The 27,221-nt window shown below is 42.0% G+C and overlaps 1 protein-coding gene across 2 annotated transcripts in view; it reads right to left on the minus strand.

Moving 5' to 3' along the window:
* Positions 1-27,221, minus strand: part of LOC126162087 (uncharacterized) — a 175,083-nt gene that overhangs the window by 85,379 nt on the left and 62,483 nt on the right. For both annotated transcript variants that reach the window (XM_049918360.1, XM_049918361.1), the window contains exons 3-4: positions 4,666-4,743; positions 228-383 (exon numbers count right to left, since the gene is read on the minus strand). In XM_049918360.1, coding sequence (XP_049774317.1) covers positions 228-383; positions 4,666-4,743 — 234 coding nt within the window. The remainder of the gene's footprint in view (positions 1-227; positions 384-4,665; positions 4,744-27,221) is intronic.

Raw genomic sequence — 27,221 nt, forward strand, 5'->3', positions numbered from 1 at the left:
CCACAGACATTCAGACATCTCACTGAATGTGACCTCTGCATCGCTTAAATCATGATAAAGGGAAGGGCGTACGTATCGCATATTAATGTCCACTAATAGGTGTCCATATACTGTTGATCACATACTTTATGTGACCTAAAAGGAAGGCATTTCACGGAGCAGAGTCTAAAATAATTCCCGGATGGAGACGGTTTTCCAAGACTTGGAGCAGTGAGGAGTGTACTTACGGCGATGAACCCCTGGAGGACCCTGACGGCGATGAGGGCGCGGTAGTCGATGCTGGCGGCGAGCGGCAGCAGCACGGCCAGCAGGCACGCCACCAGGTTGCTGACGCCGAACACCAGCTTGGGCCCGATCCGCTGCGCCAGCATCCCGCCAGGGATCTGCAACAAGTGGTAGCGGTCACTTCTATGCCTGCACCCAACTAGCACCTTGGGGAGACTAATTTGTCTGCAGGGCGTCATCATGATAGTCTTGAAATCCATATCCCGCAGGCAGAGTACAGGGTATCCCAGGAAGAATGGTCAGTACTCAGGGATGTGACAGGAACGATCATCTGAAGCAAAAACTTTGTATGGACATATGCCCTATTGCGAACCGTTTCTGAAGTAGAACATTTTCGTTCCTTCTTTCCTTCTTGGGGCCTTAGCCCCGCTTCACGCGGGGTCGGCCGTGTTACTATTGATTTGGCAGTGTTAGTTGCAGATGGTGACCGGATGCCCTTCCTGCCGCCATCCCGAATCCCCTGGAACACAATAAGTGTACCCCAGCTGTCTGCATGTAGTGTAAGCCATGGAATAGTGCGAACATTTTCAATTGTCTGCGAGCCGTGTAACTGAGGCGGAACTTGGGTTGGTTGGTTGGATTGGGGAAGGAGACCAGACTACGTGGTCATCAGTCTCATCGGATTAGGCAAGGATTGGGAAGGAAGTCGGCCGTGCCCTTTCAGAGGAACCATCCTGGCATGTGCCTGGAGCGATTTAGGGAAATCACGGAAAACCTAATTCAGGATGGCCGGACGCGGGATTGAACCATCGTCCTCCCGAATGCGAGTCCAGTGTCTAACCACTGCGCCACCCCGCTCGGTTGCGGAACTTGGGGACCAGCCCTGTATTCACCTCGTGGGATGTGGAAACCCACCTAAAAACCACATCCAGGCTGGCTGACATACCGGCACTCGTCGTTAATCCGCCGAGCGGATTAGATCCTGGGCCAGCGCCCCTACCCGAGTCCAGGAAGCAGCGCATTAGCGCTCTTGGCTACCTTGGCGGGTTTCCGAAACTGAACATATTTAATGGTTCAAATGGCTCTGAGCACTATGGGACTTAACATCTGAGGTCATCAGTCCCCTAGAACTTAGAACTACTCAAACCTAACTAACCTAAGGACATCACAGGCATCCATGCCAATGCCTAGAACCGCTCGGCCACACCGGCCGGCCATATTTAATGTATGTTTGGTGATAGGTTCTCTCGTTTTAGGAGAGCGAATGACGGGACAGAATTACTTGCATTATTTTGGAAAATTTGTCTGCTGAACAGCTTTAGAACACAATGTACTTCCAGCATGACAAAACTCCACATTTCACCCTACCTGTAAGGGAACATCTCAACCTCACTTACACTGATAGCTGGATCGGTCGTGATAGTACAGTGAACAACCTTACGCTACTCGATTTGCGTTTATGGGGTTGCACGAGGTCTGGTGTGTACAATCGAAGGATGATTACGTGAGATGAATTGATTGGTTGCATCCTGGACGCTACTGCCGTCATTAGGGAACGTGCAGAGGCACTCAATGAAGCAACACAACATGTTCACCCAAGAGTGCAAAAAAAAAAAAAAAAAATTGGTTTGCAGTCACATAATTATATGAACTTTTTTGGAAGTTTTGACCAATAGTAATTCCTATAGGAATACGTGACATTTTTAACACCTTGTATTATTACTTTTTAGCTTATTTCCCGATTTGTTGACATCTAATTAATGACTGCGCCTGATGTACAACATCTGACTTGCCGTCGTTATCAACTGTTGAGGAAAATTATTGTCAAGTCTGAAGTGCGAAGCCATTTCGCTCTAGAAACAGTACATGGTACTTGATTCAATTCAGACTGTATAAATAAGCTCCTTAAAATAAAAGAGGAATACAGTGCGTCTAGATAAGAAAGTGTCCCATACTCATGTTCATACAAAGTACTGTTCAAAACTAGAAAAAAGTGCTTTAAACATATATTAGAACATAAACTACTTGTTGATATATGGGCCATTATATCCTGTGATAACTACCTGTCCATTGAGACTATATGAGGTGCTCAAAGTAGTTACCAACCACCAATAAACATCCTCCTGTCCTCCTCCTCAAAGAACCGAGAACTCGTGTGTATACATCTAGTTGCTCTCGAATTTAACCACACGTATGGCACACGTTTTTGTAATGTACGCACGTGTGTGTGGAACACACGAATGCTTTTAAATGTTCTCGTAGCCTGACACCTTAGACATTAAGGTCGAAAGAATGGGGAGACCATGTGACTGGATCACCTTGAACAATCGATCACTCATTAAACGCTTGTGTTAGGTACTGTCGTACAAACAGTACAAATTTGGGGTCATGCCTCATTGTGCATAAACCATATTTGTTTTATTTCCGTAAGGATAACGCTCTCGTGTAATGTGACCAATCTGTCGTGCACATACTGATGACAAACAATAGTTAATCCTACAATTCTTGCATGCACATTGGTGGTAAAGCGAACTTCATTTCTTCTCTCAGACTCGTGCGCTAATTTGCATCTGCCCATACATGGTTATGAGGTATTCATTATCCTACGTTGTGTAAGTCCTATCTCATCCGTAAATAAACTGACAGCTGGGAACTATGAATCATCAGTGCTCCGTCTTAGAATCCATTGTGAGAAATGTGATCTGGCGTGGTAGTACTGCAGTCCGAGAGTTTTTACACGATCATTGCGACGTAGACAAAGTGATTACTCGCGCAAAATTAACCAAGCAAGACCCTTCAACTTCTCCAGTTCTTCACATGCTTATTTCAGAATCGTCGTCTATTCGTCGCACTGTATGCTCCTACGTATCCAGCGTGCAAACTCTGAAAAAGACAACAAGTAAGAAACGTCAACAAAGAGACATCTTATGTCACTGAGTACTGACCGTTCTCGACACATATATAAGTGGCCCATATCTCAACAGATATTTGCTTCTGGATATTTTTAATATTGTGCCTAGATCTCTCTATACCTGCCTCGTAAGATCTTCCGTGTCCTCTGCTTCTGCAACACCTACGCATGTTTTTCTTGTCGCTTCATTTTTAAAATCAGTCCGCGTCCTATAATTCCTATCCATTGACCATCGTTACGTCCACAAATCATTGCAGTTCCTCACTTTCTCCAACTTGGCTCATACGAAAGTGAATTATTTCCTGCTTCCTGATCGAAATATATGCAGACATCTTTCTGATAGCAACCCGTACGGTTCAGTGGTCGTCGTTCCACTCCGATTCTCTCTTCCTCCGTTTTCACAACATTTCAGCGCTCTTTTTAAAACATTAATTCAGTCATCCTTGTCAACATTTCTTCTCAATGCCATCACTTCGTAAACTTCATCGTTGTTCGCGTCCGTACCTCCTACAACACGTGGCATCACTTTATTGTAGAACACTATTTTTGACAATATTTGACAGATAATACCAGATGACATCTAACTGCAACGCCTGTTAGGTTATCTGTTCATTAGATCTCAAAACAACATACGTAGCTGAAAAAATAGACTCTCTCTGCTGCGATCTCATCGCTTATGAGAGATTAGACATTGCAATACCTGAAGAAAGAAGCGTCGGGAATGTACGGCCTCCGAATTTAGCATCTTACACATCGACTTGATTTTCTACATTATCGTGTTACATAAAAATTTCGTATGTCTCGTTTTTCTTTTCCCCCTTGCATATTAGCTATTTATTCTATTCGTTTTTTTAATTTCGTAGGATATCTTTCCTTCTCAGACTCTTTTTGCTTTTTTTGAACTTCTTACTGATTACATTTCTTAATATCTTGTGGAAATACTTTTAGATTTGTCCTATCTCTTAGCATGATCGTCCTTGTACACTAATGTTTTCGATTTGACTCTGCTATTCAAAATACCAATTTATATTTTGATGCTATAGTCTCATTTAATTACCTTACGCACACTAGAATTTTGATTCTTAAATATTTGTCTTGACAAAGCTCCAGAGCAACATGCTCACGACTGACCTGGTTGTTTTCGCCAGATGCTGCGAGCCACTGCCTTAAACAATTTTCCTGACTGGACTACTATCGGATTGATTAGTTGGATCTCAGAAATGCATCTTGTGTTGGTCACATCCTAAAATTTCAGATATCGCAGTATCAGCACGCTGCTGTATATGGCAGATACTTTTTGAGTGATCCTGCATATTGCAGATCTGAACGCCAGTTTCCTCTCACAGCAGTAAACTTATTTCGAGCTATCCACTCGTCTGATGTCTATAACTATCCTACGTTTTTTGTTTACAACAAGGTGGATACTACCAGAGAGAAGTGAGGTCTTTACCAGCTGAATTCCAACCTATAATATGGTCATAACATAGGATTTACCTGCTAACCTCGACGCGCTCCGCGGAAGGACCTACCTGAGTGGACCAGTGCAGCCAGAAGAAGCCTCCCAGCACCAAGCCTTGCTGGTACTCGTCCCAGTCGTAGCGGCCATCCTGTAACAGTCACAGTTTGTGTCAGACAAGTCGCCGGCGTCGGAATGATGCCTAGACTTTACGTGAATCGTGTAATGACACATCGCTCTACATCTACATGGATACTCTGCAAATCACATTTAAGTGCCTGGCAGAGGGTTCATCGAACCACCTTCACAATTCTCTATTATTCCAATCTCGTATAGCGCGCGGAAAGAATGAACACCTATATATTTCCGTACGAGCTCTGATTTCCCTTATTTTATCGTGGTGATCGTTCCACGCTATGTAGGTCGGCGTCAACAAAATATTTTCGCATTCGGAGGAGAAAGTTGGTGATTGGAATTTCGTGAGAAGATTCCGTCGCAACGAAAACCGCCTTTCTTTTGATGATTTCCAGCCCAAACCCTGTATCATTTCTGTGACACTCTCTCTGATATTTCGCGATAATACAAAACGTTCTGCCTTTCTTTGAACTTTTTCGATGTACTCCGTCAGTCCTACCTGCTAAGACTCCCACACCGCGCAGCAATATTCTAAAAGAGGACGGACAAGCGTAGTGTAGGCAGTTTCCTTAGTAGGTCTGCTACATTTTCTAAGTGTCCTGCCAATAAAACGCAGCCTTTGGTTAGCCTTCCCCACAACATTTTCTATGTGTTCTTTCCAATTTAAGTTGTTCGTAATTGTAATACCTAGGTATTTAGTTGAATTTACGGCTTTTAGATTAGACTGATTTATCGTGTAACCGAAGTTTAACGAGTTCCTTTTAACACTCATGTGGGTGACCTCACGCTTTTCGTTATTTAGGGTCAACTGTCAGTTTTTGCATCATTCAGATATTTTTTCAAAATCGTTTTGCAGTTTGTTTTGATCTTCTGATGACTTTATTAGTCGATAAACGACAGCGTCATCCGCAAACAACCGAAGACGGCTGCTCAGATCGTCTCCTAAATCGTTTATATAGATAAGGAACAGCAAAGGGCCTATAACACTACCTTGGGAAACGCCAGAATCACTTCTGTTTAACTCGATGACTTTCCGTCAATTACTACGAGCTGTGACCTCTCTGACAGGAAATCGCAAATCCAGTCATAACTGAGACGATATTTCATAAGCACGCAATTTCAGTACGAGCCGCTTGTGTGGTACAGTGTCAAAAGCCTTCCGGAAATCCAGGAATACGGAATCGATCTGAAATCCCTTGTCAATAGCACTCAGCACTTCATGTGAATAATGGGCTAGTTGTGTTTCACAGGAACGATGTTTTCTAAACCCATGTTGACTGTGTGTCAATAGACCGTTTCCTTCGAGGTAATTCATAATTTTCGAACACAATATAATTATGTTCTAGAATCCTGCTGCAAATCGACGTTAACGATATGGGCCTGTAATTTAGTGGATTACTGCTACTACCTTTCTTGAATATTGGTGTGACCTGTGCAACTTTCCAGTCTTTGGGTACGGATCTTTCGTCGAGAGACGGATGTATATGATTGTTAAGTATGGAGCTAATACATCAGCATACTCCAAAAGGAACCTATTTGGTATACAGTTGTAACGCCGGAAATGCATATCCTCTTATTTCCATCTAGTGTACTGTAATTTTTTTCCTTGCTTTGTTACCTCAAGATATGACATTTCTGTCTCTTTGTATATTGTAATTGTTTTACTGTTTGTATATATATACATATTTATACATTTATGTCGATGTATAATTGGTTTGTTTCGTAAATATTATTTGTGTTTTTACGCTGGGTCTTGCCTAGGGAAAACTGCTATCGAACGATTACGTCGATAGGTCGTGTGAAGAATCAAAGTGTGTAGGATCTTTGGTAGTGTTAACTCTGCCGCGTGGAGCGCGGGCTGAGCAGAGAAGGTGTCTGGCTGGAGTAGCGAGTGGAGCAGGTGTGTTGTGTGACGCTCCCGCGAGTTGCCGCGCTTCCGGGGTTTGGCAGCATGTAATTGCGCTCGACTTGCGATGATAGTTTCTGACATGGTGTCGCGGACGGGAAACATTAACTAGCGCACATCAAGAGCCCGTTTCGTCAGGTGACCGTGTCGAGAAGAAGGCGCGCCAACATCCAGCTTCTGCAACAGCGACGGCCGACAATGAGTGACTGTCGCCACCTCCTCGACCGACGGCTTCAAACCTTCAATCAACCGACAAGGAAGACTGGACGCAAGTAAAGTTTTAGAACTGTATGGCAGACCTCAGCTTTTCAAACTGTACCATTTTCGTAACTATAATTACAGCAACTTAGCATGAACCTTTGTTGCTCATTGTCCCAATTGCATTGCCAAGCAGGGTCCCTTCCTTTTCCGGAATGAACCCGAGTGTCGTTGAAATTCAGACGCCAGCATTAAAGTAACATCATTTCACTGCTTTAATTTCAAAGTTCAGTTAGCTGGATTCAATATTCAGATTACACAAGCACAAATTAAGAGTGCGAGTTTTGTTATCGTATTTTAGCTTACCTGTGACTGCAGCTCAGCTTGGTACGTACTAAATTTTTCTATTGTTAATTGTTCAGAATCATTTAATTCAAGTTCAAAGTTAAATCTCTTATTTCTAAATTGCGTAGATTCAAGTAGTTTTTGAAATGATTGTTGAGGTAGTCCAAGACTAACCGTATTTTACTGAATTTCGATGTGCTTCAGAAAGAAAGCTCACTATTAACTTCAGTCACTAAATTAACTTTCGATTTTCCGGTTTTATTAATTCTTTTGCTAAATTAAGTCAGGGTGTAGCGAAATTTATTACTTCTGACAAACTTTCAGTTTTCACACTACACGTGTCAACCTTCAGTTGCCACGCTTCTAGTGCTAATTATATGTGTAATAACCTTTCTTTTTCAGTTACTATAGTAATTGTCCTTAGGACTGGCGACCGCGATTTCCCCCAAATCTCAAATACCTAATTACCGCTAGTTAATTGTTAACGTAACGGCTGCACATTTACTTTCTTTATTAACTTTACCCCTTTTCAAAATTAATTTCCACCAGTTTCATTAGCACATTTCCTTTCATTTAGATGCAACCCTTTCCTCCCTCTTTACCGACAGGTTAACTTCGGTGACGATTGCTTTTCCAAAACTCCCATTAGGTACACGCGGTTTCATTTTTCACTGTCATTAAGGTCGATAAGTGAGGGGGAGGTTACACGTGGCGACCTGGTGACAGGACAATCTTCGGATTTGAGGTTGTTCTGGACACGAATTTTGCATTGTGCAAATCTCGTAACAAAGTACTGGTTACGTACAGGCCGTTACGTCAGCGAGAATAAGTAGTGGGAGTAATCCTAATTATATTTGAGATTTGTCATTTATATTGAAAATTATTAAAATGAGTGAAGGCAACAATTGCCAAAATTTGGTAGACTTGGATACGGAACAATCGGTCGAACAGTGGGAAACGCGCACCGCGGTACCCATTGGTCAGGGGCAGGCGGGTAGCATGAAAGACGCGACCGCCGGAACGCAACAAAGAGCAGAAATGGAATTCCACACTTTAGAAAATGTTTCGGAATCGGAAGTGAAAATCAAATGTGAATCCCTTGATGACGAATACGGGGGGACAATTAAAGAGGAAGCCGCTACGGAAGTAAAACCGGTAGTTTCCGGGAATTTAACTGATTTATTGAATGTTTTGATTAACGAAATCAAGAGTCAATCGGCAGAAATTAAAGCTCTGTCTGCCAAGCAAGAAGATCAGGCTGCCAAGCAAGAAGCTCAGGCTGCCAAGCAAGAAGCTCAGGCTGTCAAGCAAGAGGCTCGGGCTGCCAAGCAAGAAGCTCAGGCTGCCAAGCAAGAAGCTCAGTCTGAAAAAATTGAACGGATGCTAGACAATCAGAACAAAGCTATTAACGTTGTTAACAACAATGTTGGAGTTGTTAATACAAAAGTTGATAAAATCAAAGAAGATATTGTTGTAATTAATACCGAAATCGGTAATCTTAAACAGGAAATGATAGGCGTTCAGGCGGAGATTGCGAGCATAAATACTCGTTTTGATTCCGAAATTAGCAGAATCGAGAAAAGTGTAGGAGAAGCAGTTGCTCCGATCATCGACAATAAGGTGACGGAACAAATTCAATTAGTGAAAAAAGAGGATCAACAGAAGGTGGAAACTTTAAAGGCTTTAGTGTCCGAAGTAGACACTAAAGTGAGGGAGCAGGCTAATACCTGCGAAGAGAAAAAGAGGGAAGTGGAAACGCTTGCGACAACCACTTGCCAAGTAATTTCGAGAGTGTCGGAATTAGAAAAGAAACTTGACGAAAAACAGAGCTATGTGCCAATCTGTGCACATAGTTCGGAATTGTTGACGAAAGAGGAGCGGTTCGACCCCTTGAAAAAAGGCGGTATACACGCGACGGATTTCGTTAAAAATTGTGAAAGAGTTTTACCCAGATCATGGACAAATGAGAGAAAAATTAATACGGTTATTGATGTGCTGGCTGGTGATGCCAAGCGTTGGGGCTTAAACCTCAACATTACGAACCTGACTTTTGACGAGTTTAAAAATTTGTTTCTGGCTGAATACTGGTCAGAGCAAAAACAGCAAAGTGTCTGGCGCGAATTTGTCGTATCGAGGCCTTTCGATGCGAATTCGCGCGGCTCGATGAAGGAGTTTTGTGAGGGCTGGATCCGCAAGTTCGAATATTTGCGTGATCGCCGCACGGAATCCGAAATAGTCTGGGAACTCTACAAGAAGCTTCCAGATGATACAAAACGCTACGTAGGAAGCAATTATAGGACGGTGAATGATTTCCTGGAAAGAGTTGAGGACGAGGACAATTGGCGCAATAATCGCGACAGTGGTAGAGGCCGTGGTAACAACAACGAGTACCACAGCAACCACAACAATGATAACCATGGGAATAATGCATACCGCAGCAATAACAATAATGGTTCGGACCGTAATAACAATCGGTACAATGCAAATAATAACAGGAATGACAGAAACCAGTATCATACTAACGTGATACGGGCTTCACAGAATAGTAATAACGCCAGAGGGTGTGATCAGCCGCCTCAGCAGCATCCGGGGAGCGTATCTGCTGGGACGAGACAGGGAAACCATTAGCCGCCCCGGTGAGGGGCCGAGCGGGCGTGGAGAAATTTTGGCGGCCCAATAACAAGAGAAAACCCAGGTGTCGCCGTTATGAAAATTCCGTATGGAATAATCAACGGCGGGAGAGTGTTCCAGTGTTAAGAGAAAAGAGTGCGCCCACAAGTAGTAGATCAGCTGTATACACGGCAGTAGAAAATACATTCGCTGTCAGTGAGAACAATTTAAGTAGTGTTCCGGAAATCGATCATAAAGTGGCAGCTGTAATACCCACAGCGGAACTGGAGATTGAGTTTAAGAATGATTCGTAATTGTTGAGAGAAGGTCAGATGTCGGATAAAACGTCCGTCATCGAGCGAGGGGATGCAGAGAGGGATGAGGTCTGGTTAAGGCAGTTCGGTCGCTTATACGACGAACTAAGAGATTATAGGGGTCTGTATGGGAGAAGTGTTTATGGGGAGGGCGTGCAGGATTTGCCGCGTCTCGTCCCGCAGGAAGATAGTGTTTGTGAAATGATAGAAAGTTCTGGCCCTAATCGGCAGACTTTACTAGAAATAGCTGATGTTAAGGGGGAGCACGAGCAAGATTCGTCGTGTTTCGTCCCGCAGGAGTTAGATGTTGAAGTAGTAACGGAAAGTTCTGGCCCTAACCGGCAGACCTTACCGAAAGTTTCAGTGGTAGAAGTAACCGACCCATCCGACGCAAACCTCCAGTTTAAACATTGCGAGAGTATTAAGGAGAAAGATTGCGAAAATTTTAGTGATAGCCGGACACGATTGGTAGAAAAGCACATAGATTACAACGTGTATGAGGTTAGAGCTGACGTTATACGGTCAGACGGTAGCAGTGTGGGTTGCGCAGATCCAGAGGAAGTAATTGCAGATACTACTGGGCACATTTCTCCAGGTAGATTGGCGGATGAGATTAATCTGACCAAAGTGGAATCAACGAAGGTGACGATTAATGAATTGATAGCAAAGCAACACTCACTAGTTGACGAGTTACAGGAAAAGGTTTCGGTATTGGAGGCGAAGCTACAGACTACGCCTCAGGACAAACGTGTTGAAATTAAAACTGTATTTGAACAGAGGCTGAAAAAGCCGCCAGATAAGCCGGATTTAGGATCAAAGCCGGATGGTTTTTTCTGGAATGACCTGGATATAGATGAGGATTTACTGTGGGAAAATAAAGAAACAGTCGAGGACAAGTGTAGACAGATAGTAGTGTCTGTTAATATGCACGACCTACAACTAAACGTGTTGATTGACACCGGTGCAGAATTGAGTGCTGTATCTGGGAAAATATTTGAGTTACTGAAAGACAGACCCGGCATCGTAGTTATGCCAGTAACAGGAGTGAAAATTATCGGTGCTACTGGGAAGGCCAGTAAACCGGTCACAAAACAGATTTTTGTCAACTTCGAGATAGGTGGGGCACGATTTGAACAAGAGTTTGTCGTCGTGCCAGACTTGACTACGGAAGTAATTATCGGGTTAGATTGGCTATTAAAGTACCGTGCAGTGATTAATTGCGAAAGCAAAACTTTGACATGTACGTCACAAGATAAAACGATAGTAGTTAGTTTTGACGAGGCAGGAGACGGTGTGCATAAGCAATACCAGCCTATACACATTGTTAACTGGCCGGATGACATTTACGTAGGAATGAATTTGAACTGCCGTAACGTGAGGAATTTCGGCAGTGACAAAAGTGTAGAAAGAGAATTGGAAGAGATAATCAAATTCCCTCCACGGATTGACATTAGTTTTGGTGTGAAAAAAGATCGTTTGCGAGAAGTAATGAAGCTAAAAGCCGATGCTCGCATACGTCGTCATGACGCTAAAGCGCTTTTTGCTAAGTTTGCAATCGGAGACTTATTACTTGTAAAAGCTCATGAGAAATCGAGCGAGATAGACAATGAAATCTCTAAATTTAAGTTTGTTTATAATGGACCATATAAAGTCATTGGTATACCTCACACAAATGCTTATTGCTTAGAGTATCCAAGCTCTGGAAAACGATTAGGTATACGGAATATTGTAGACTTGAAATTGTACCAACTTAGGATCGATTAATACCACACAATGGGTAATTTGTACAGTATGTAAATATAGAGTGTAAGATTTAAGGATGTGCCATGTTACGATGCTTTTGCCTGACCTAGAGGTCATTAAAGAAGTTATAATTAATAAGTAATTAATTTTGACTAAATGATTTAAGAGTAACTGATTAGTAATCATCTGAAAAATCAAAGCTGCTAGTTTAAGTTTTCAGCTGAGTCACAGTAGATTAAGCAATGTAAATATGATTTTGTAACTTTCTGTAATATTTCATGAATGTGTGTTTTTATTAGTCATTGCCGATGTACTTAGACGCTGTTTTAAGTTTCAGGCTAGTACATGCGTGTGATGATGGACAGTGTTGAGTTATTCACTGTGATAGTATTAAGGGACTCCTTGAGATTACTCGGGAGTGTGTTTTTCCTAAAGAATTCAGTGAAACGGACGTTCTGGAAATGCCGTCACACAGGCAGGTGAGATCAAGCGTGCCGCACAGGCGGGCGCAACAATACTTGCGAGGCGAAGCCGCTGTCGGCTCTGTGCCGCTGTCGGCTCTTGTGCCGCTGTCGGCATTCTTTGTACTTGCGGGTACGGAAGGCGGAACTGTTTTTCTTCCTGGACAGCTGAAAGAATTCTACTGTCAATATTTATGTTTTATTTTATCTGCTGTATATTATTTTCTTGTTTAGCGTTAATTGGACATGACGAGAATATTAATTATGAAAAGGTTACATAAAATGTGTATTCTATGTAATTAATTATTAGTTTGCGTATTTTGATATACCTGTTTTTTATGACCATGTACTCTGATCAATTTTGCAAATAGTATTCCATTTCTTATAGTGTTACGAATTTTAATGATTTTGGAATAGCTAAACCATTTTCTATGTTTTCTATGAATTTTGATATGTTGTCAACCTGTTTTATTTTGTGCAAGATGACAGAGTGGAATAAGATTAGGAGTGTCTCCACTCAATTATTATTGTCTAAAGAATTGGGTTATGGTTAATTAGACGAATGCTAAATTTTTTTTGATGTTTTGAGCATATGCATTTCCGCTGTTTCTTTTTTGGGACATTTTCTGAGTCTGTTTACGTTGCACGAACATCCTCAGACAATGTGGGGCACGTGTAACGCCGGAAATGCATATCCTCTTATTTCCATCTAGTGTACTGTAATTTTTTTCCTTGCTTTGTTACCTCAAGATATGACATTTCTGTCTCTTTGTATATTGTAATTGTTTTACTGATTGTATATATATATATATATATATTTATACATTTATGTCGATGTATAATTGGTTAGTTTCGTAAATATTATTTGTATTTTTACGCTGGGTCTTGCCTAGGGAAAACTGCTATCGAACGATTATGTCGATAGGTCGTGTGAAGAATCAAAGTGTGTAGGATCTTTGGTAGTGTTAACTCTGCCGCGTGGAGCGCGGGCTGAGCAGAGAAGGTGTCTGGCTGGAGTAGCGAGTGGAGCAGGTGTGTTGTGTGACGCTCCCGCGAGTTGCCGCGCTTTCGGGGTTTGGCAGCATGTAATTGCGCTCGACTTGCGATGATAGTTTCTGACATGGTGTCGCGGACGGGAAACATTAACTAGCGCACATCAAGAGCCCGTTTCGTCAGGTGACCGTGTCGAGAAGAAGGTGCGCCAACATCCAGCTTCTGCAACAGCGACGGCCGACAATGAGTGACTGTCGCCACCTCCTCGACCGACGGCTTCAAACCTTCAATCAACCGACAAGGAAGACTGGACGCAAGTAAAGTTTTAGAACTGTATGGCAGACCTCAGCTTTTCAAACTGTACCATTTTCGTAACTATAATTACAGCAACTTAGCATGAACCTTTGTTGCTCATTGTCCCAATTGCATTGCCAAGCAGGGTCCCTTCCTTTTCCGGAATGAACCCGAGTGTCGTTGAAATTCAGACGCCAGCATTAAAGTAACATCATTTCACTGCTTTAATTTCAAAGTTCAGTTAGCTAGATTCAATATTCAGATTACACAAGCACAAATTAAGAGTGCGAGTTTTGTTATCGTATTTTAGCTTACCTGTGACTGCAGCTCAGCTTGGTACGTACTAAATTTTTCTATTGTTAATTGTTCAGAATCATTTAATTCAAGTTCAAAGTTAAATCTCTTATTTCTAAATTGCGTAGATTCAAGTAGTTTTTGAAATGATTGTTGAGGTAGTCCAAGACTAACCGTATTTTACTGAATTTCGATGTGCTTCAGAAAGAAAGCTCACTATTAACTTCAGTCACTAAATTAACTTTCGATTTTCCGGTTTTATTAATTCTTTTGCTAAATTAAGTCAGGGTGTAGCGAAATTTATTACTTCTGACAAACTTTCAGTTTTCACACTACACGTGTCAACCTTCAGTTGCCACGCTTCTAGTGCTAAACCTTTCTTTTTCAGTTACTATAGTAATTGACCTTAGGACTGGCGACCGTGATTTCCCCCAAGTCTCAAATACCTAATTACCGCTAGTTAATTGTTAACGTAACGGCTGCACATTTACTTTCTTTATTAACTTTACCCCTTTTCAAAATTAATTTCCACCAGTTTCATTAGCACATTTCCTTTCATTTAGATGTAACCCTTTCCTCCCTCTTTACCGACAGGTTAACTTCGGTGACGATTGCTTTTCCAAAACTCCCATTAGGTACACGCGGTTTCATTTTTCACTGTCATTAAGGTCGATAAGTGAGGGGGAGGTTACACAGTCTGGACCAGAAGACTTGCTTTTATTAAGTGATTTGAGTTGCCTCACTACTCTGATTTTAAATAGACCTTTCAGGCGGTTTTATCCTCTACCTTCCCGTTTCACTTTGAAAAACTAGATGCAACGTAGGCATTTTCCATAGCTGAGAATAATGTTGGAGACGAGATAATAATGTGGACACATACTCTCAACAAGTGAGGTACATCGATGTGTGATTTATGTCAAAAATTAAGCTTGCGCTAGCCGCTAGACATTCCTTGCGAACTTCGTAGATACTTTCCCACGTTCTGTTGAAGGTTCTACCACCATTCCATCCAAAATCCATAGAGGCTCGCCGTCGATTACCTGAAAGGGCTAGTCTTCCGAGCTCCACACGGCTTTCCCAAGATGTCGTGTAGGTGCTAATTCCATCCCTTTAAAATTTTGCAGAGGTTTTCCAATTCCCAGAATAGTTATTCCCATCCCTTTCATATTCCGAAGTATTAATGTAATCCCTTCCAAACCCCTCAGCACATCTCTCGCCATCTCCTTATGGTGCTTAACCCACACCACCATCAAAGGTATATAGTTGAGCAATGCTTGTACTGTTTTAAAAAGACTCCAGTTGATTTTGACTGTGACGTGTTTCTGTGGACTTCCTACTTTGGGCCAATAATGCAAAAGTTAAGAAAGAGGTAAGTCGAAACCTATTGATGTGACCAATAAAGGTGAAGTCGATTTATCTGTCAGTGAGGTTACGGCCTCGTTTTCTGGAATACGTAACTCGTCTTATTTCTTACCCAGGGAAATTTACATCAGCGCAGCAACGACAATGGCAAATGTCTCCTGAACTTATTCATATTAAGTGTAGTATAACACAGTCAACTGTTGAATAAATTATCTTAATTTCTGTTTTGAAATCTACAAATTTGTGTGTTTGTTGTTTCCTGTGTTTCATGAGCGGCGCAGCAGCTAAACGGCAGCGGAAGGAATCTTCCAATTGGGCCGAAATATTGGAGTTGCCGGACGCAGACGTCAGAAAGTCGACGGCCGTGCGCAGAAAGAAGATGCTGGAAGATTCCCTTTGATGCTGTGCCCTATGTTTTTAAGAATGAAATTGTTTCATAAACGAAAATGTAATGTTGTAACTTCAGTTCTACGTCAGAGTTCGATGTAAGCTGTTCTGAAACAGCCACGCTTGATGGCAGATGTATATTGAAATACTTACGTAGCAGTCATCTGTGTATGGTGTTACGACATTAACGTTTTGTGTCTTCTAAAAAGAAAAGCGTTAAAGAATAAATTATTCTGGAAATTGATGACTTCAGTTTATGTATAGTGAGATGTGTGTGAAGATCTGGAAGAGCGGTGATTTTTACCGAATGAAAATTTATGTACCTTACGACACTAAAAGAAAGGGGTGTTTAAGTTCTGACTTATCGAGTTTACGAGTAGTGATATAAACTTTGAATCTAGGAATGATTTTCAAAGCTTAGTGATCTGATAAGATATATCAGTGAAACATTATCAGTTTTATTATTCAAGAGGCGTCTAAATTGAACATAAATTACATAATTAATAATTTACTGCATTTGAGAATTTTAATACGCTTACCAGAGATAATTGTGCTTACGGATCTTGGAGTTAACAGACATCCTTGGTTCGCATAGTAACGGATAAACGAACAGAAGAAGATATGTGGTTTCAACTCACGTAATTACGCCAAAATGTGTTTTTTCTGAAATATTTATAGTATTCAGTGCCCATAATTCGACGGCTAGAGCGGAGTGAACCTGTCTAAATAATAATTTTACTAATCTTCGGGTATACAGAGGTGTGGTTAGACGCCATCTCGCTGAAGAGGGTAGTGAAACTTACGTAGCCTACGAGCTACGTGAGATACACTAGGGCATAAGAGTCTTTAAGTTTCTGATCCCTAGTATACCTACAGGTATTGAGAGATTGCGACGTAAACCCATCATGGGACACTAACTTCTCACGGTAAAAGGTAAAGTAATAACTAGTGAAAGCTGCATAAGCCTTCTTGCTCAACTGGATGATATAGTACGGTAGAGGAGGAGTAGATCTCAAAAGAGTAAACAAATCTATACACTGCTCATGCTCATGAAAGTGCATAGGCACAGGAAAAAGTAAGTGATCTGGCGTTCGAATAGTTGGTACACCCAACCAGTTAAACCGATTTTCCAACATCCTTCCATTATTTTCCTAAAGAAATTTGCGATAGTAAAAAGTTTTGAGTCTAATCGATTGATGTCTGGGCGCATTCGGGAGGACGACGGTTCAATCCCGCGTCCGGCCATCCTGATATAGGTTTTCCGTGATTTCCCTAAATCGCTCCAGGCAAATGCCGGGATGGTTCCTTTGAAAGGGCACGGCCGACTTCCTTCCCCATCCTTCCCTAATCCGATGAGACCGATGACCTCGCTGTCTGGTCTCCTTCCCCAAAACCAACCAACCAACCAAAACGTTGGGGAAAATGTACTGGTCCGTAATGGGATAACGTCGAAAGCGCAGAGTATTTTTCCTTTAAAAAAATCTGTTATTCACTGCCAGTCAGTGATGTTATCACGTTGTTCTCTTGAACCGCTCTGACTTCGTAAAAACCGGAGTAGCAGGTCCTTTCCAGCTGCCTCGACAACCGGCGCAAAAGATTTAGCCAGTAGTTGTAGCTCACCAGATTGGAAATCGTTTGAACAACCACAGTTTCGCTGGTGTGTCTCTCGAATATCTGAGAGACACACTTACTTATTTTGTTTTCGTTGCGTACGAATGACGGCCGTGACGATTCAGAGAAATTCGCCAACTATATTGTGTACACAAATACTGCGCTCTATTCACTTCAGAAACACAAAACCTGATACCGATAGAGGTACTCAAAGTACCCTCCGCCACACACCGTCAGGTGGCTTGCGGAGTATGGATGTAGATGTAGATGTAGATACTAGAAAACACACACACCGAGCCAGTTGGCGCAATTACTAAGTCACTCGATTCGCATTCAAGAGGAGCAGGGTTTAAAGCTCGTTCAGCGATCTACACCGTTTTAACTCTCCTATGAATTCCACAATTCTTTATTATCTGTATAGCAGCATATCGACTCGTAAGAAAATAAACTACTTAACATGCTTATCTGGGAACAGTTTATTTGAATTCCCTAATCCGCGCGATGTCGGCTACGCCGACATCTGTTAATTAGATAACTAGCTTCTTGTATCGACTCCTTGTGATGCATAAAAATGTATTGGTGGATATGCACATAATTGTTTCTAGTTTTCTAGAAGATAAAACAGACGCATCGTGGCTCAAGATTACGTATTATGACAAAATATTTTAATAATTAATACTGAATCATACGCCACCTCATTCGTGTGTTGTATCTTAAATACAATTTTTGGAACAAACTTCCATATCATTAATAAAGCATGCCCACTGAGAATGATATAAATGCACCGAAATGGAGCTTAAATGGAAATGCAATAATCGGTTTTTGCAATGGCAAAGTTCCAACAACACATTGTTAAGCGTTTGAATAAATAAACACGAAATCAATGAAGCTGTGCAGAATTTATTAGCAATTAGTGTCAGTTGTGCTCATAGCGCAGATGACAGCGCACGAGACTACTCAGCCTTTGGCTCGGGTTCGATCATTTCTACTGCCCCACGTCTGTTTTTTGTATCGCTCTCTTGTTCGGTTTTAGGAAACCAAACGAATAACACGTTTGGCGATAACGTCTCTGGCGGGCAGCTTGAATTTGCGCGTGCAACGGCCTAACAGGCTAATTTCAGAGCTAATTAACTCGAAAACGGCTCAACGCATCGAATTTTTTTTTAACAACTTTGCAGGCTTTTCAGGCTGTTTCTGACCACCTTGAATAACCGGGAGTAAAATTTCACAGTAGACCTATGGAGTGGCAATTTTCCATATAAGTATTTGTTTCTTACCAGCGCAAAAGTGTCAGACTTGGAAGTGATATTTGGTATAAAAAGTTAAATATGCGAAGATAATGTCGCTGAATAGTGAATGTTGTAAATTCACAGATGCTGCAAGTACATATGGTATCTTCGTGTTGTTAATTCAGGGTAGTATAATGGAAATGGATTGGTATGGCCCGAAGTTGAGTGCCAAAATGTGGCAAAATCAATGTGGTATTAAAACAGAGAAAGGGTGTTACAAAATTTACATTTATTATTATGTATAAATCTTAACTACAAAACTCTCTGGAACCATTTGACTGTGCATAGACACGACGCGGGAGTTAAGCATGTAGAAACTGATGACGTCACAAAGTGGCAGTAGGAATTGGTATGAAAGCAGAAATAAGACTCCGACTCAGAAAAGTAAATGGGAAACAAACTGATATGCCTCCAGAGTGCACAGTGTAAATAATCCGCAACAAGAACCTTAGAATGCCTCTCTGAATGACTTTCACTGACCTCTCAGTGCTCTCAGACCGCTCGGAATGACTTCTGATTGCGCCTGCGCAGGAGTATTGTTCATCTTCCTGCACGTTTTCCCTAAAGGGTGCTGAATTTCCCGTCATATCGTTTCCTCACCAGTGGGCTTAGTTTACAAAATCACTAAATGAACGAGCAACGCTGGGCAATCCCCATCCCTCCCTCCTGCGAGTCGTGGTTAGAGGCAGCCAACCTATTCGGTCCCGCGGCTGGCATGGAGCAAGTGAACTCAGCGCTTCCGCACTGTCTCCAGTCGCGGCAGCCACCACGACCCTCGCCCAGTCCCCTAGCAGCTCACACACCGAACTTACTGGAGAATTCTGCTATGAATGCCTCCGGGTATCTCTCTGCATTCCTGAGCCTCGAAGAAGGTCAACAGCAGGTCCGTTTATTTGTAACGGGAAGATCTTTAACGCTACCCGCTCAAGTGTCTCAGGTGCTCGGGTACTAGCCGGCATACTCGTCTGCCAGTCAGTATTTAATTGGGATATCCCTTGCGAGCAAAGCACAGTACCTGTCCACCTTCTGTGGTTTTGGGTGCAGCCTCGCAATAACAAGGTGCAGCTTAGCTGGAAACCATTTGTCAAGATTGTACTGCACTAATTTAAAAATGTTCCTTATGGTAATCTGCACGGTATAAATTCCTTCATTTATTTTTCACCCTCACATCACAGAGTTTGTACGATAAACGATTTCTACTTCTTACCGAGTCGTCATCGGATGATCTGAAAACATAACGAAGTAACTTGTCAAAGTGGAACTGAAGTGAGACAGGCGTCCACAGCGCTTAGTCTGTATAAATCTACACGGTCTTCAAATCAAAAAGTTTGTCCTCTCCTCAATTTCCAGAATGAGAAAGTGCAGGAACCAAAAAAACGGTAGCATATTCACATAGACCGTAATTGGGAATCCGAAGCTAATATTTAAGCTTAGCTACTACGTATTCTTAATTATTTAGTTAGTTGTTTATTCACCAGTAGACCATTTACAAATGATATCAGACATGCCGTCTAGATTGGAGAAACGAAATATTTTTTTTAAACAGAACTATTTTATGGCTACAGTAATATTATCTCATGTAGGTCTGGGTTAATTTGTTGTGTTGTTAATTTTGATATGCTGTGTGTAGTGTTTTTTAAACATATTTCCAAATAACTTTAAAATTAATTAAACACTTGCACACTAACTTATTGTGTTGCTAATTTTGATATGCTGGGTGCGCAGTGTTTTTAAACATATTTCCAAATAACTTTAAAATTAATTAAAAACAATGCTTTCACACTGTTCCTTTGTAACGCATTACTGGTTACTGGCCAACTTTCCGCTGGCATCAAATCATTGACGGTACTACCGTCAATCTATTGAATTCTTCGTGTTGCCTCGTTGACCCTTACGAAAAACCTTTGTCAACATCTCACCGCGATGAATGAAGAAAATGGAAATAGGTTCGAATCATCTATCACGGATCCTGGACATAGAGTTTTGCAGTAAAATGCATTAAACTATGACCGTTTACTGTACAAATACAGTTAGGTAATAATTATTAAGTAATGTAAATTTTTCTCCGTTCCCTTCTCTGTGTTATGCTGCAGAGAATATTTTCCTTCGCCATCCTTACATAGATTCGACAATCATCCAAAAGGTATTATAAATCATAAATTTTATCGACATTTACCTTCCTTTTTTTTAAACAGAAACTGTCAAACAATATCAAGGAAGAGAATAGGTCATAGTGTCATGCTTTGAATCATTAATTTAATGCATTCATAGTGTCAGTTTGGACTTACAAGAAGCGTTTGTTTTAAAGCACTGAGTTGGAACAACATTGTTCTCTTTTAAATAGAAGTGTAGGTCCTTCGAGTCTAACAGCTGACCATCCGCGCAGGCTCTTTGGAAGTAGAATCTTATTTCGCCAAGGCTCGTTGGTCTAAGACAGCCGGCACGGTAGCTCAGCGTGTTCGGTTAGAGGGTAATGTCCCCTCTGTAATAAAAAAACTGAGTCAACAGATCAACAACAAACTTAACTGAATGTCTTACGACGTCCGCCCCGAGCAGATGCAACGAACTAAAGCGAACAAAAAAAACAAAAAAAAAAAGGGTATGATTCTCGCTTCGGGTACGAGAGGTCCCGGGCTCAAATCCTCGACGAGCCCTGTTGTTTTTATTTGTTCTGCAAGGTCCGGTTTACGTCCCTCATTGCACTGAATAGTTCAAAGTTAAACGATCGCGAGAAGCCAAGTATGTAGAGCTGTCCCTCCTGCGTGACGTGCAATACTCAGCAACGTAAAGTAGAGTGATGACGTAGCCATGCGAGTGTCGGGGCTCACGCTGGTGGCCGCTTTCTGTGCTGTCACGTGACTGGCAGCTGAAGCAAAGGGGAGCTGGAATCCGACAGATCTTTGAAATAGGGCCACTGTTTGAGCTTATTCATGACAATCTGCGTCAACAGAAATGTATCTGGTAGATTATAGAGTGGCACAGAGACAACTTTTCCTATTTGTTAACTCATATTATACACTAGAAACAATGTGTTAACATTGTCTGGCATAATAACCCTGCCATAGCATAAACATACTCTGCATGGATAATACAAATTTTTTGTAAACGTTATAATGTTGACAATCACATTTGCTGCTTATGTTTTTCATTTTTTTCTTACTTTGTTGGAATCGCATAAAATATTCTGCTGTGACACTTTATACACCTTTATCATTCCGTACTCATTGTATTGAAAACTTGGGTCACTGTGGTGCACATTCTCAATTAACAAATAAGTTTTCTCTGACTATCAGCCTACTATTGTTCCTGAGCTCAACTCTCTTGAAGAAACGAACTTTGTGCTATTACAGAAAAGACATATCATCAGAAACAAAGACGGATGTGATTAAAAAAGTACTATGTGAATATGGCTATTCACGGCATTTGTCTGTTATTTAGTAGCCAGTTTAAATACTGAGATGGGGAATTATTTTGTCATTACACGATTATATACGCATGGAAAAGCATCGAGATGAACCTGCATAACAGTGAGCACGGTTACGACGGAACTAGTCAACAGTCAACGGTAACTTAAATGAGCGACATGTGTGTGTGTGTGTGTGTGTGTGTGAATTCTTAAGGGTCTAAACTGCTGAGGGTATCGGTCCCTAGACTTACACACTACATAAACTATCTTAAACTAACTTACGCTAGGGACAACACACAAACACACACACACACACACACACACAAGAGAGGACTCGAACAGCCGGCGGGAGTGGCCGCGAAATCCGTGACATGGCGCCTCAAACCGCGCGACCACTCCATGCGGCAACTTAATTGAGCTTGTGCAGCGCGAAGTTCTCAGGTAAAATAACCAAGTGATTCAGGCGCGGCTCGTGGTTTCTATACTGGGGAAGTCTGCGGCATTTATCGATCGGAGCCAACATAGACCTCGGGTTACGCTACAGATTAGTCTGACATAAACAACTAAGAATTCAGGGGGAGGGGGTGGGCAGATCACTCTCTACCCATAATTTTACGTACTGTATCTTCTATAATCAGGTATTAAATATCATTAGAAGCTAACTTCGGGTTAAAATCTTTGGTTAGTGTTTTTATACGTCATCATTACATTTTCTGACACTTTGCAGCAAATCATATGAAAAGACGCGTTTCGGAGAGATCTTTACTGCGGGTCTGGATGCACCAAGTTCTTTCACTTTCATCCTATGGCCGTATTCCAAGTTTTTACCAATTAAATTGAACACTGAATTCATATTGCGCTTGTTTCACACTCGCGGTATGTCGCAGATATTCACCAGCAAGTAAAACATTAAAATCTTGCAAAATACCCTCAAAAAATGGCTCTGAGCACTATGGGACTTAACATCTGTGGTCATCAGTCCCCTAGAACTTAGAACTACTTAAACCTAACTAACCTAAGGACATCACACACATCCATGCCCAAGGCAGGATTCGAACCTGCGACCGTAGCAGTCGCGCAGTTCCGGACTGAGCGCCTAGAACCGCGAGACCACCGCGGCCGGCGGGTCGCCCATAAAGAGCAGTACTATGTAGGAGCCACGCCCCCAAACCGCTACAACATGCAGCTTACGGTCGTTCCAAGGCGCAGCCTAAACACTGCTAACCGTTCGGAAAACATCTATCGATACAAACAGTTCCAAAAACGTTGACCGTCGTTATTTCAATCGGAATGGGAAATATGCAAAATTCGTCCTGATAATTTAAATTATGTAATACGTTCTTGCGAAATTTACTTTAACATATATTTTGGGGCGGTTCCACCTCAGAGCCTTTAATTACGAGCCGCGTCTGCAAGTGAAGTACCTAATGCTATGCATCATATGAAGTGAAAGATAGGAAACTACTATAAAACTTCACAATGGACATATCCAGCGAGTCTTCATAGTATGCGCTGTATCCAAAGACGAATGAGATAAAAATTGCGACATTGAATTTCGCTCTGTATCCTCTTGAGGAGGTCACGCGTATGTCCCCCTTATTAAAAAAGGTGATCCATTGAAAACCTCATCACTATACCACACATGGTCTATTTGAACCGGCTCGCTTGGCTACAGACAGATAGGCCTACATGATGAAGGGCATTCCGAAATGCGTCACAAGTACCTTTTCTTAAGGGGTATGACGCATCTCCTGTGGTGAATGTTATGTTAAATGAGATTTTAGACATCCCTTGTATTTGCAGTCCAACACCTACTTCGCTGCCATCAAACTTACCGCACGGAGGTATGTTAACAATTTGATTAAATATTAAGTCGAGTCCAGAAGCATGGCAAATTTCAGACGACATCAATATGACGGAAATGAATCTTTGTTATTAAAAATGTTAGATTAATACACTTTTCTCAAAGAGATACTGGATCTCGTTGGACAGTTTCACAGAACATCGTAATTTCTTAAAGCTTTGTGACAGTGGTTTTGACAGGCAACATTTTTCTCAAGAAGAATGCAACAAAATTTTGTTACAGACGGTGGAGCTAGAGTTCTAGCGTGGCGGTGAGGTAGAGGAGTTGGAGAAAAATACGGAAACACCACGAGAAATGGATCCTTGGACAAAAATGGAGATGATAGCCATGTCTGCAGGTTGCGCTGTTGTATTTGACCACAAAAGGCACCTGTGCGTTGTCCTCACCACGTTGCAAGCGTCAATCGTGGTCAGAGCAGTGTTCTGTGTAGTTGCCGGTGGATTGTGTCGCAGCTACATGAATTCTAACGTATGCAAATTGTTGGTGCTTGCATCGTGGGTGCTTCAGTGACCAAGGAAGCCGAATTGTTTGGCACCACGTAGAAGATTTGCACCACATACAAGGAAAACAGAAGATATGATCCTCTAAAGTCACAACGAGGACGAAAAGTGTGTTGAGTGATCGTGACGGACGATCGTTGATGAGGATTGTGACGAAAAGTAAGGGGACGACAGCTGAAAAAGTGACTGCAGAATTGAGTGTCGCACTCGCGAACCTTTCCAGTACGAAAACAACATGAAGAGAGCTCCAGAAGCTATGAGATGCAGGGCGGGCTGGAATTCGAAAGCCACTCATCACTGATTCAAATATCCGTAACAGTAAAACTTGGTGAAGAAGTCATAAAAGATGGACTGTGGAGCCATAGAATGAAGTCATTTGGTCGGATATGTCTAGTTTCACACTATTTCAAATTTCTGACAGACAGAGTTTATTTCCCAAGAGCGAAACATGGCGAGGGTCCGGTGATAATTTCCTACACAGCATTAAGCATGGTAATGTACTGTGTTTTGGATATATCCATAGCTTTGTTCAACCCCCCTAGGCGTCTCAGTGGACTCGCATTCAGGAGGACGGCAATTCCAGTCCCCAAGCGACCATCCAGATTTTTGTTTTCCGTGCTTAAGGTAAATACCGGTTGCTTCCATTAAAAAGTACCCGGCCGATATCCTTTCTATTTTTACCTCGTTCGAACTTGTGCTCCACATTTAATGACCTCATCATCGATGGGTCATTAAATCCTTATGTTCCTTCCTTCCTTCCCAGCATGATAGATTCCCATGGATATTGTTGTGTTAACTGTAGAGGCGTGCTTTCCGTTCTTGTCGTGAAGAACACTACTCAAAATTACTAAGGAAAATTATTAAAAAATCAAGGAACGTGCACATTATCTCATAAATCAGTAACTCCAACAACAGACTTTAAGGCTACATGGAATGTACTAAAATGAGACACAAGACAAACAGCCACAGAACAGGATGACATTGCTATTGAACTGAATGAAAGGGCTATAAATGATGAGTCAGAGGCAGCAAATATATTTAATAATCATTTCTTGAATATAATAGAAAATATAGGGACAAAAAGTTCAAGAGTAATATCACAGCAGTATGTTGAAAAGGCAGCTCTCATAGAATTCAGTCAAATGGATGTATGACCAAATTCTTCTTCTGAAATTAAGAAAATTATACACTGCCGGAAAAAAAATAGCGCACTTGGAAAGACGACGTCGATGTTGATCCGATGACGGCATATGCTACCTAGGGGATTGTAGATGTACTGATAATAGTTTTAACGTCATCTGCCAACAGATATCGAGAGCGTCACCTGTGTCTATCCTTTAATAGGGAATGTTCAAGGCCAGAGGGCTCAGTGGCACAAACGCATGAAGCAAGTAGACCACCATGCCACGGAGACACACTCGTGCTTCCTACAGCCAACTGAGCGAGTTTGAAAGGATTCAAATTGGCCCTTCCGAGTGACGGGAAGGTCCTTTCGGAGAACTACCACAGAAGTCGGAGGTGCTGTGTCAGCTGTGCAGCGATGATGGTATCAGTGGTCACGTGAACATTCTCACACCCGTAGACGACTGGACGACCACGCAGCACAGACACCAGCCAGAACCGTCGAATTGTAAGGGTGTAAGGGCAGCATTGGCAGATAGTACAGCTACCACAGCACAGATAAGAGAGCATATGGGCCCAGACGTGTCAATATGAACGGCTGCGAACCGGTATTAGTAGTGGGACTACGGGCACGCGCACCCCTTCTTCTGCTCCCGCTACAGAATCGACTTGCATCGATCGACCGACGCCGTCAGAAGATCGCATGGAAGCTGGAATAGAGCGCCGTGGGCTCCAGCGATGAAAGCAGTTTCTGGATGCATGCAAGTGATGGTCGTTTGCGCGTACGACACAGACCTGGTGAGCGCTGTCTCGTAGAGTGCATTCATCCAAGACAGACTGGCCCCACCCCAAGCCTTATCGTCTGGTATGTGACGGTCTGCAATTCTCGTTCGCCTTAGGTGTTTTTGGAGGGGACTCTAACCACCGCTCGGTACGTGCAGAATGTTGTTAGACCCTTTCTTTTTCCATGCTTGCAAAAGGAAGGTGATGTGTTGTTCCAACAGGATAATGATAGCCCAAAAACTGCGCGTGAAAAATCAATGTCCTCTGAAAGACGTGCTGCAACTTTCCTGGCCTGCACGACCTCAAGATTTTCCTCCAATCGATAATGCTTGGGATTTGATGAACGAGAAATGACTCGTGCGACTGTCAACTTGGACAGAACTACGTAAACAGGTCAAGCAGGCATGGAATTACTTACACAGGACAATATCCTCCATCTGTACGAGCGACTAGATGTCGGAGTTAGTGCCTACATTGCCGCCATTGGAGACTACACCACGTCCTACTACGGGTGTTTCAGCGTGGGTCGTTACCTGGTACATCAGAACTGCTTGTGTTATTGATCTGTAAGAGTAATCATTTCATGTACTCCACATGCACTGTTGCATCTTGAGTGAATCTGAAACCTCTAAAAGGGTGTACTAATTTTTTTCCGGCAGTGTATATGCTCTCAAAAAAAAAGGCCATGTGGTTTTGATGGTGTTTCCAACAGAGTACTAGATATTTGTTCCCATATAATAAGCCCCATCTTATATGAAAATTGTAATGCATTGCTAACACAAGATATTTTTCCAGAGAGACTGACACATGCTATTATCAAACCCCTCCATAAGGAAAGTGATAGAAACGATGTTAATAACTACCATCCTGTATCACTGCTGGCATAACTTTGCAAAACTTTTGAGAACATAGTGTATTCTGGGACAGTATCTGACCTTAGAGACAATAATATCCCATTTATACGTTCACTCGCCAGATTTTACAAGCGTTAAATAACAAAATAGTGGCGGCT

The sequence above is a fragment of the Schistocerca cancellata genome, chromosome 2 (genome assembly GCF_023864275.1).
Source record: "Schistocerca cancellata isolate TAMUIC-IGC-003103 chromosome 2, iqSchCanc2.1, whole genome shotgun sequence".
Lineage (NCBI taxonomy): Eukaryota > Metazoa > Arthropoda > Insecta > Orthoptera > Acrididae > Schistocerca > Schistocerca cancellata.